General features: G+C 45.0%; 1 protein-coding gene across 1 annotated transcript in view; it reads left to right on the top strand.

Moving 5' to 3' along the window:
• The window catches only part of LOC137097561 (fractalkine-like), a 29,437-nt gene extending 17,023 nt beyond the window's left edge, over positions 1-12,414 (top strand). Inside the window, exons 2-3 of the mRNA XM_067470991.1 lie at positions 3,913-4,036; positions 10,598-12,414. Of these exons, the coding sequence (XP_067327092.1) occupies positions 3,913-4,036; positions 10,598-11,570 (1,097 nt within the window). The 3' untranslated portion in view covers positions 11,571-12,414. The remainder of the gene's footprint in view (positions 1-3,912; positions 4,037-10,597) is intronic.

Raw genomic sequence — 12,414 nt, 5'->3', positions numbered from 1 at the left:
TAGAGCAACTGCTTTGGGAGATGGTGGTCGGGCATCTGGACAACATGGCCGGTCCAGCGGAGTTGATGTCGGAGGACCATCGCTTCAATGCTGGTGGTCTTTGCTTCTTCCAGCATGCTGACATTTGTCCGCTTGCCTTCCCAAGAGATTTGCAGGATTTTCCGGAGGCAGTGCTGAGGGAATCGTTCCAGGAGTTGCATGTGACGTCTGTAGACAGTCCACGTTTCGCAGGCATACAGCAGGGTTGGGAGGACAATAGCTTTATAAACAAGCACCTTGATCTCCCTACGGATGTCCCGGTCCTCAAACACTCTCTGCTTCATTCAGAAAAATGCCGCACTCGCAGAGCTCAGGCAATGTTGTATTTCAGTGTCAACGTCTGTAGACAGTCCATGTTTCACAGGCATATAGCAGGGTTGGGAAGACAATAGCTTTATAAACAAGCCCCTTGGTATCTCTACGGATGTCCCGGTCCTCAAACACTCTCTGCTTCATTCGGAAAAATGCTGCACTCGCAGAGCTCAGGCAGTGTTGTATTTCGGTGTCGATGTTGACTTTTGTGGAGAGGTGGCTGCCAAGGGAGTGGAAATGGTCCACATTTTCTAATGTTACACCATTAAGCTGTATCTCTGGCATTGGAGAGGGATTGGCTGGTGACTGCTGGAAGAGCACTTCGGTTTTCTCGATGTTCAATGACAGGCTGAGTTTCTCGTATGCTTCTGCGAAGGTTTTTAGAGTGGCTTGTAGGTCTTCTTCTGAATGCGCGCAGATGACGTTGTCATCAGCATACTGGAGTTCTATAACAGAAGTAAGAATGCGGATGAGCTACCTCTGTCAGCTCCAACTCCACATGCAGGGACATGAGAGAAGCCTCCCACAAGGATGGTAAAACATCCGGGTGTTCCCTGGGCAATGTCCTTGCAGATGGCCAATTTTCTCACACCAGAAGTGACTTGCAGTTTCTCAAGTCACTCCTGACATGAAATAAAATAAATTCCTCTGAAAGCAACAGAAAGCAACAAGTGCAATTGAGCTGTTAGTTAAAAACTAATGTCCAGTTCCATATATTTGCTTATTGAACCACTCCCGCAAGGATTTTTTTTCTTCTTGCCGCAAATATCCTGGAACAATGGTTTTCGAAAATGAAAGTGTCGCCTCCAAAACAGGGCAGGGCGGCTGCTGTTCCTTCCTGAGACTAAAAATGGGGAAATACAAACTGTGTGTATTATTGTCAACAGATGTTATCAGTGGGAAATTCCCCCAAAGTTGAATGTCATCCCCAATAACAGATTATGCATCTCCAAATTTCCCAGGAGAACCATTGAATGGTTAATGTATCCTGTAAACACCAAATACGAAAGATGCAAGAATTGTCGAAGGCTTTCGTGGCCGGAATCACTGGGTTGCTGTAGGTTTTTTGGGGCTATATGGCCATGGTCTAGAGGCATTCTCTCCTGACATTTCGCCTGCATCTATGGCAAGCATCCTCAGAAGTAGTGAGGTCCGTTGGAACTAGGAAAATGGGTTTATATATTTGTGGAATGACCAGGGTGGGACAAAGGACTCTTGTCTGCTGGAGTTAGGTGTGAATGTTTCAACTCACCACCTGGATTAGCATATAATGGCCTGACAGTGCCTGGAGCAAACTTTTGTTGAGAGGTGATTAGATGTCCTTGTTTGTTTCCTCTGCAATTGTCGCTTCGTTGTATGAGTTTCAGATTTTTTCTCTGTTGAGAGGAAAGGTGCCTCTGCACTGTAGAATTAATGCAGTTTGACACCACTCCATGTTATGGGATCCTGGGAGTTGCAGTTTGATAGAGAAAGTGACGGATATTGCAAAACTACAACTGTCACCTCTCAACAAAAGATTGCTCCAGGCACTGCCAGGCCATCAAATGCTAACAAAGGTGGTCAGTTTAAATATTCACACCTAGCTCCAACAGACAAGAGTCCTTTGTCCCACCCTGGTCATTGCACAGATATATAAACCCTTTTTTCCTACTTCCAACAGACCTCACCCCCTCTGAGGATGCTTGCCATAGATGCAGGCGAAACGTCAGGAGAAAATGCCTCTAGAACATGGCCATATAGCCCGAAAAACCTACAACAACCCTACAACTCCCAGGATTCTATAGTATTGAATCATGGCAATTAAAGTAGTATCAAACTGAATTATTATTATTATTATTATTATTATTATTCAATATAATTCAATTATTATAATATAATAATTTAATAATTATTAATTATATTATAATAATTGAATAATAATAATAAATTATTTGATAAATTATTATTATCAAATCATTATTACTATAATAAATTACTATTATTATGAAATTATTATGAGATTATTATTATTATTATTATTCAGTTCTTGTGGGTTTTTTCGGGCTATATGGCCATGTTCTAGAGGCATTTCTCCTGACGTTTCGCCTGCATCTATGGCAGGCATCCTCAGAGGGTGCCTGCCATAGATGCCCTCTGAGGATGCCTGCCATAGATGCAGGCGAAACGTCAGGAGAAATGCCTCTAGAACATGGCCATATAGCCCGAAAAAACCCACAAGAACTGAGTGATTCCGGCCATGAAAGCCTTCGACAATACATTATTATTATTATTAAACTAAATAACAAAATAAATATTAAACTATTACTAAATTAGTATATTATTATTATTATTATTAAATTATTATTATATTAAAGAATTAGGTTAGGAGTTGTTAGGTGTCTTGTGTCCAAATTTGGTGTCAATTCGTCCAGTGGTTTTTGAGTTCTGTTAATTCCACAAACAAACATTACATTACATTTACAATTCGTTCCTGCAATCCCTCTCCAATGCCAGCGATACAGCTTAATGGTGTAACATTAGAAAATGTTGGTCATTTCCGCTCCTTTGGCAGCCACCTCTCCACAAGAGTCAACATTGACACTGAAATTCAACACTGCTTGAGCTGTGCGAGTGCAGCATTTTTCCAAATGAAGCAGAGTGTGTTTGAGGACCGGGACATCAGTAAGGAGACCAAGGTGCTTGTTTATAAAGCTATTTTCCTTCCAACCATGCTATACGCCTGAGAGACGTGGACTGTCTACAGACGTCACATGCAACTCCTGGAACGATTCCATCATCGCTGCCTCCGAAAAATCCTGCAAATCTCTTGGGAAGACAAGCAGACAAATGTCAGTGTGCTGGAAGAAGCAAAGACCACCAGCATTGAAGCGATGGTCCTCTGCCATCAACTCTGCTGGACTGGCCATGCTGTCCGGATGCCCGACCACCCTCTCCCAAAGCAGTCGCTCTACTCTGAACTCAAGAATGGAAAACGGAATGTTGGAGGACAAGAAAAGAGATTGAAAGATGGGCTCAAAGCCAACCTTAAAAACTCTGGCATAGACACAGAGAACTGGGAAGCCCTGGCTCCTGAGTGCTCCAGTTGGAGGTCAGCTGTGACCAGCAGTGCTGCAGAATTCAAAGAGGCACAACTGGAGGCGAAAGAGAGAAATTTGCCAAGAGGAAGGCGCGTCAAGCCAACCCCGACCGGGACCGCCTTCCACCTGGAAACCGATGCCCTCACTGCGGGAGAAGATGCAGAGCAAGAATAGGGCTCCACAGTCACCTACGAACCCACCGCCAGGATACTACACTTGGAGGACCATCATCCTCGGACTACGAGGGATCGCCTAAGTAAGTAAGTAAGTAAGTAAGTAAGTAAAGTCCTGCTTATCTTCTTACCTAACTGGATTCGCCCATTTCTTTAAAGTGCTTTTTGCTTTACTGTTTGTTTGTTTTTTTACTTATCTTCAATAAAAGGATTGTTTTTCCTATTCAACGTGTGGTGTTTAAACTCAAGAGAATTATTCCAGTCCTGGAGTGCAACAACTAATGCCTGTTGTGTGTTTTACCTTCCCATAGGAGAGCCTGAAGCAGGAAAACAATGTAAAACAGAATGCCCCCGTAATTCAAATGGAGCGAAATTCCCTCCGCACCAGCTGCTAAGTTATGAGAAGGTCAGATGCCTAGGGAAGACCTCTGTGATGTAAGTATATGTTTGCATGTTCGTATATTTGAAACTGTATGCCGATGCTTTTATGTTAAGCCGCTCTGAGTCCTCTGCGGGAGAGATAATCAGGGTAGAAATAAATATAATGGTGATGATAATGCTCTTAATGAGTTCAAGTCCCCTTTCAGGGCCAGATCAACTGCACCCCAGAGTATTGAAGGAACTAGCGGAAGTCATTTCGGAACCATTGGCAACCATCTTTGAGAGTTCTTGGAGAACGGGAGAAGTTCCAGCAGATTGAAGGAGGGCCAATGTGGTCCCAATCTTCAAGAAGGGAAAAAAGGACGACCCAAACAACTACCGTCCGGTCAGCCTCATGTCGATACCAGGCAAGATTCTGGAAAAGATTGTTAAGGAAGTGGTCTGCAAACACTTAGAAACAAATGCGGTCATCGCTAATAGTCAACATGGATTTATCAAAAACAAGTCATGTCAGACTCATCTGATCTCTTTTTTCGATGGAGTTACAAGCTGGGTAGATGCGGGGAATGCCGTGGATGGAGCGTACCTGGATTTCAGGAAGGCCTTCTTTGACAAGGTCCCCCATGACCTTCTGGCAAGGAAACTAGTCCAATGTGGGCTAGGCAAAACTACGGTGAGGAGGATCTGTAATTGGTTAAATGGACGAACCCAGAGGGTGATTCTCCCCAATGCTTCCTCTTCATCCTGGAAAGAAGTGACGAGCAGAGTGCCGCAGGGTTCCGTCCTGGGCCCGATCCTGTTCAACATCTTTATTAATGACTTAGATGAAGGGCTAGAAGGCATGATCATCAAGTTTGCAGACAACACCAAATTGGGAGGGATAGCCAATAGTCCAGAGGACAAGAGCAGGATTCAAAACGATCTTGACAGATTAGAGAGATGGGCCAAAACTAACAAAATGAAGTTCAACAGTGACAAATGCAAGATACTCCACTTTGGCAGGAAAAACGAAATGCAAAGATATAGAATGGGGGACAATGCCTGGCTCGAGAGCAGTACGTGTGAAAAAGATCTTGGAGTCCTCGTGGACAAGAAGTTAAACATGAGCCAACAATGTGATGTGGCGGCAAAAAAAGCCAATGGGATTTTGGTCTGCATCAATAGGAGCATAGTGTCTAGATCTAGGGAAGTCATGCTACCCCTCTATTCTGTTTTGGTTAGACCACACCTGGAATATTGTGTCCAATTCTGGGCACCACAATTCAAGAGAGATATTGACAAGCTGGAATGTGTCCAGAGGAGGGCGACTAAAATGATAAAAGGTCTGGAGAACAAGCCCTATGAGGAGCGGCTAAAGGAACTGGGCATTTTTAGCCTGAAGAAGAGAAGGCTGAGAGGAGATATGATAGCCATGTATAAATATGTGAGAGGAAGCCACAGGGAGGAGGGAGCAAGCTTGTTTTCTGCTTCCCTGGAGACTAGGACGCGGAACAATGGCTTCAAACTACAAGAGAGGAGATTCCATCTGAACATTAGGAAGAACTTCCTGACTGTGAGAGCCGTTCAGCAGTGGAACTCTCTGCCCCGGAGTGTGGTGGAGGCTCCTTCTTTGGAAGCTTTTAAACAGAGGCTGGATGGCCATCTGTCAGGGGTGATTTGAATGCAATATTCCTGCTTCTTGGCAGAATGGCGTTGGACTGGATGGCCCAGGAGGTCTCTTCCAACTCTTTGATTCTATGATTCTATGATTCAGTGCGCAAATTATGGAGAAAGACTTAACTTAGGGCACATCTACAGTGCAGAATGAGTGCAGTTTGACACCACTTCAAAATAATCCAATTTAGTTCATCAGATACAAAGGAAGACGGGAACCAAGAGTCCAAGGAAATCCATGAAACTAGGCACTAGAAATCCATGAAAGATACAGAAGCATATTCCATAGACCAGTGGTTCTCAACCTGGGGTCCTCAGATGTTTTTGGCCTACAATTCCCAGAAGTCATAACAGCTGGTAAACTGGCTGGGATTTCTGGGAGTTGTAGGCCAAAATCATCTGGGGACCCAAGGTTGAGAAGCACTGCCATAGACAAACATGAGCTAGCAGACCTTGGTGCATGAAACTTGGTATTATCACCTAATCACCTCTCAACAAAAGATTCCCCCAGGCACTGCCAGGCCATCAAATGGTCAGTTCACACCTAGCTCCAACAGACAGGAGTCATTTGTCCCACCCTGGTCATTCCACAGATATATAAACCCACTTTCCTAGTTCCAATAGACCTCTCTACCTCTGAGGATGCTTGCCATAGATGCAGGCAAAACATCAGGAGAGAATGCCTCTAGTACAGTGGTTCTCAACCTTCCTAATGCCGTGACCCCTTAATCCAGTCCCTCATGTTGTGGTGACCCCCAACCTTAATATTGTTTTTGTTGCTACTTCATAACAGTCATTTTACTACTGTTATAAGTCATAATGTAAATATCTGATATGCAGGATGCATTTTCGTTCACTGGACCAAACTGGGCACAAATACCCAATGCACCCACAAGTAAATGCCAGTGGGGTTGGGGGAGGATTGATTTTGTCATTTGGGAGTTGTAGTTGCTGGGATTTATAGTTCACTTCTAATCAAAGAGCATTCTGAACTCCACCAGCAATGGATTTGAACCAAACTTGGCTCCCATGACCAATGGAAAACACTGGAAGGGTTTGATGGGCATTGACCTTGAGTTTGGGAGTTGTAGTTCACCTATATCCAGAGAGCACTGTGGACTCATGCAATGGTGGAGCTGGACCAAACTTGACACGGATACTCAATATGCCCAAATGTGAACACTGGTGGAGTCTGGGGAAAATAGATCCTGACATTTGGGAGTTGTAGTTGCTGGGATTTATAGTTCATTACAATCAAAGAACATTCTGAACTCCACCGACGACAGAATTGGCTCAAACTTCCCACATGGAATCCCCATGACCATCAGAAAATACTGTGTTTTCTGATGGTCTTTGGTGACCCCTCTGACACCCCCTCGCGACCCCCTCAGGGGTCCTGACCCCCAGGTTGAGAAACACTGCTCTAGAACATGGCCATATAGCCCGGAAAAACCTACAACAACCCTGTGTTTCCGGCCATGAAAGCCTTTGACAATACATATTTACATTACGATTCACAAAAGTAGCAAAACACTGATCTAACTTCTGTTGAATCCGAGCTGAGGGTCTTAATTGCTTCCCGGACTGCCTCTGTTTACTAAAACTTCTTTTCCTGTCGAAGGTCTCATAAACTCCTGCACCTGAAACATCTAAATCAGCTTCATTCTCAGATAACTGACCAAGTAACTCCGGCAAAAGGCCTTTCCCATGCCCAGGACCTTGAGAATCCTTTTGCAGCAACTCAGGCTTCTCCAGCCTCTCCATTTAAACTCCATTCAGGCCCAAGCGACCCCTCATCCCCAAATCCACCAGACCCCGGCACAGGAACCAGATCAACATCCCCCTTCCCTTCATGAACATCAACATGAACATCATCCCCATTCTAATCATGAATATCAACATGAACATCAGACACAAGCATGCACTTTAGGAGCTCAATAAGAAAATCAGCCTCACGTTTTAGTTCTGTAGCTCTACTGAGAGTGTAGAGCAGTGGTTCTCAACCTTCCTAACACCAAACCTCTTGATACAGTTGCTCATGTTGTGGTGACCCTCAACCATAACATTATTTTTGTTGCTACTTCATAACTGTATTCAGAAGCACTGCCTGAACATCAAGCAAAAAGTGGGTGCTAGAAACAATATCATACGAAAGCTGACTGGCACAACCTGGGGATCACAACCAGATACAGTGAAGGCATCTGCCCTTGCGCTGTGCTACTCTGCGGCTGAGTATGCATGCCCAGTGTGGAACACATCTCACCACGCTAAAACTGTCAAGACCCAGGCGGACCAGCAAGGCAAGACAGCAGTTAAGGAGTTAAACAAAGGTCTTTAATGTCAATTAACATAAGAAAAAGGGCTCTTAAAAGCAGAGTGGTAAACACAAAAGGGCTTGCAGCCAGCAAGAATGTAAACAAACCAAGTCCCAGTCAGTCCTTGCTGGGAAAAGGAAAGCAGCAATAACACAGGCAGTACGGCTTGAAGTCAGCGGCAGAAACTCAGTCCATTCCAAATCCAAACAAAACAGCAAGCAGCAATCCGCATGAGGAGCGGTCCAACGAAGTCACCAAGGGATAAGCAGGAGCGTAGAGTGGTCAGGCAGTTCGAGGGTCAGGGCAGGAGATAAGACTCACGAATCCAGTTCCGGCAAGGTCGTCCACACAATCAGGAATCCACGAAGCTGTAAGCAGGAGCTCAGGGCAAGAGTTAAACACAAGGCACACGGTAACACGACACTTTGAACTCTGCAACTGGTCTGTTGCCAAACTGCTCCTTAAATCTCGTCCGAGTCGCTGGAGTCACTTCCAGGTGCATCCATTTCCACAAGTGAATCCCGACTTCTCCACTGCTGCCATTCTGTACTTCGGACTGCATCCTGCAAAGTAGTATCTGAAACCCAAGTGTCAGTAAAACCCTGGAACTCATCACTAGAAGTGGGAGCATTAACCACATCTAACACTTCCTGGACCCTGGTCCAATCCAGCTCTTCCTCTTCGCTGTCAAACTCCTCACAATCAGCTACATCTTTAAGGCGTTTAGAAACAGATTCCTCATCACTATCCGAGCTGCGTGCTACTCGCTTTACACCGCGGTAATCCTCCACCTCCATTTCCTCGCGAGTAAACCCCTCAAAATCCTCCTCATCCGTAGGCTCTAGGAACAAGTCTCTAATACGCTTCAGCTGTTGCTGAGCGTCTTCCTCTTCCAAACCTCGTTTCCTCCTCCTACTACTAGTAGGTACATGAGACAGATGCTGAGTCACAACAAAAACAGTGGATGTGGCTCTTAATGAGACATGCTGGATTATTACGGGGTGTCTGCGCCCTACAACACTGGAGAAACTACACTGTTTAGCCGGTATTGCACCACCTGACATCCGCCAGGAAGTAGCAGCCAATAGTGAAAGGACCAAGGCAGAGACATCTCCAGCTCATCCCCTGTTTGGGTATCAGCCAGCATGTCAATGACAAATCAAGAAATAGTTTTCTAAGATTTACAGAGACACTCGCTGGAACACCTCAGCAAGCGAGAGTCCAAAAGTGGCAGGCTCAAACCCAGAACCTCAACCAATGGCTGATACCAAATGAGAGACTCCCCCCTGGGCACACAGAAGACTGGGCGACTTGGAAGGCGCTGAACAGACTGCGCTCTGGCACCACGAGATGCAGAGCCAACCTTCAGAAATGGGGCTACAAAGTGGAATCCATGACATGCGAGTGTGGAGAGGAGCAAACTACAGTCCACCTACTACAATGCACCCTGAGCCCTGCCACATGCACAATGGAGGACCTTCTTGCGGCAACACCAGAAGCACTCCAAGGGGCCAGATACTGGTCAAAGGACATTTAATAGAATACCAAGCTTGCAGACTTTGTGTGTTGTCTGTTTTTTGTTTTGTTCTGTTAGAAATGTAATACAATTGTCTGGGTGCCCATGACACGATAAATAAATATAAATATAAATATAACTCTAATTTTGCTACTGTTATGAATCGTAATGTAAATATCTGATATGCAGGATGTATTTTCATTCACTGGACCAAATTTGGCACACATGCCCAATACGCCCAAATTACAATACTGGTAGGGTTGGAGGGGATTGATTTTGTCATTTGGGAGTTGTAGTTGCTGGGATTTATAGTTCACCTACAATCAAAGAGCATTCTGAACTCTACCAATGGGGGAATTGAACCAAACTTAGTATACAGAACTCCCATGACCAACGGAAAATACTGAAAGGGTTTGGTGGGCATTGACCTTGAGTTTGGGAGTTGTAGTTCACCTACATCCAGAGAGCACTATGGACTCAAACAATGATGAATTTTGGCCAAACTTGGAACGAATATTCAATATGCTCAAATGTAAACATTGGCGGAGTTTGGGGAAAATAGACTTGACATTTGGGAGTTGTAGTTGCTGGGATTTATAGTTCACCTACAATCAAAGAGCACTCTGAACCCCACCAACAATAGAATTGGGCCAAACCTCCCACACAGAACCCCCACAGCAACGCGTGGCAGGGGATGGCTAGTAATAAATAAATAAGAAAGAGCAGGAACCAAAGCAAAAAAACTATATATCTGTATCTATATACCTCAACCAATGATAGAATTGGGCCAGACTTCCCCCATGACCAACAGGCAATACTGTGTTTTCTAATGGTCCTTGGTGACCCCTCTGACACCTTCTCATGACCCCCCAAGGGGTCCCGACACCCAGGTTGAGAAACACTGGTGTAGAGGCATCTCTCGTATATCTGAGATATATTTAATCATATTGGAAGGTGTTTAAGCTTTTCTTTAAATATTTTTGTATTAAAATACAAAACAAAACAGTGGAGTTTCGAGCGTTGGCGTCTCCCAGTTTGGTAATATGTATTCTAATAGATGTAACACTACTAGGTTGTGTCACTCGCAATCCGCATCAATTCTTATGGAGATTCTTCTCTTTCCCTCTCCAGATTTACTACTAAGAGGAATTTTACCTTCTGCGCCAAACCAGAGGAAGAATGGGTGCAAAGCCACATTAAGTTCCTGGATGCCAAACGCACTCCTCCACCCAAGCCAAAGGGTACATTTGACAAGCTCTCCCAAGACCCCACGTCGGCTCCAAATGTGGGTTATACTCACCCCATCCAAACGTCAACAGGATTGCCTTTGAGGACAACAAGCGTTCCCATGCGCTCGGGAGCAAATGCCACCTCGTTTGGTCCATCTCCTGCTGTCGAAAATGGAGACGTTATCACACTTGAATCGGATACAAGTGGAACTGCGGCAACTCCAACTACAGACAGGGCACAAAGATTTGCAGAGGATGTCACTCCCAATGAGAAAGATCCAACACATCACTCCGGGACTGTAGGAGCTACTAGCAGTAGATCCGATCATCTAAATCCCATGAGGTCTTCCATTTCACCCACTTTCAATCTGGTTGGGAAAGGCGATGTGCCTCCTACTCCGTTGACTACATTCCCAGTGTCTCCCAGTCTGTCCGCTTCAGTTCCGGACAATGTTGAGCAGCAAAGGAAAGCTGTCACAGAAAGCAACATTAAAGATGCGACAAGGTATTCATCTGTTGCTTTTGTAGGCACATCGAGAACCTCTTTTTTAACAGAAGCCAACAAAGATGTTTCTCCTGAACCACCAATTTCTCAGCCGACTTCAAGGCCTCACCATGGAAATGGTCACCAAAGGAGTCAAGTGGAGGTAACATCTTCCAAACCAGATGAGACTTCCACCTTGTTGTCTGGGTACCGGACTCACATCTTCTCCTTGACGGCTGTTGGCATTCTCTCCGTTGCTTCCATTTTTGTCGGGTGGGTTTGGTTGAAACGGCGTATCCCAACAACCATTGTGCCCAAGGAACAAGTGCAAAGCCTGCTGTACAACTCATCGGGCTCTCAAGAGGACACATATGCCATGCAGACTATTTGAACTACTTTGGGGATTTCTTCTTCTGACAAACTGTGGTTAGCCAGAGGACACTGGGCAGGTGGCATTCCCACTGAAGTTGTGCCAGAACATTCCACAGATATATGAAACCTTTTTCCTAGTTTCAACAGACCTCAATACCTCTGAGGATGCTTGCCATAGATGCAGGCGAAACGTCAGGAGAGAATGCCTCTAGAACATGGCCATATAGCCTGAAAAAACCTACAACAACCCAGTGATTCCGGCCATGAAAGCCTTCGACAATACATTGTGCCAGAATGGTTTGCACAACAAAACATGTATCAACGGATGGACCATGTCTTGAGAAGCCTTAGTCTCTCGTGGCAGATTAATGCCATGATACTATGGACTTCAAAGTGGGAGGTGGTCTTTCATATGGAACCATGAGCCATCGCTACAGAAAAGAGAGGTTAACTTTGTCTTAGTTTGTGTATGTTTGTGTTTGTGTGTGTATGAGAGAGAGAGAGATAGAGATAATTCCAATCAGAATTCGATGTGTCCAAATGTTTTGGCCAAGTAGCCAAAATGATCGGGAGAGAGGGATTCAGGAACTGAATCATTTCGGTTTCCGAGAAGGGCAGAGTTTGCTCTGTCCAAGCAGTTCAAATAGAACGGTTGAGCGGATGGATTGGGAGTGAGATCCTGAGATCCGTCCACTTTGTTGGAGACTTTTGAGAACTGGGTCAGTCCAGACACGCAAATCACTCCACATGTAAGTGTTAAGGGACAATGCTGAGATCCACCCAACGGGATTAACAGGGACATACACAACACAGACCCAAGACATTTTGCTGCCTGAGGTGCCCCAACTGCCCCATTCCACATG

This window comes from Anolis sagrei, chromosome 8, assembly GCF_037176765.1.
Source record: "Anolis sagrei isolate rAnoSag1 chromosome 8, rAnoSag1.mat, whole genome shotgun sequence".
NCBI classification, from domain to species: domain Eukaryota; kingdom Metazoa; phylum Chordata; class Lepidosauria; order Squamata; family Dactyloidae; genus Anolis; species Anolis sagrei.
This window is presented reverse-complemented; position numbering and strand designations above follow the sequence as displayed.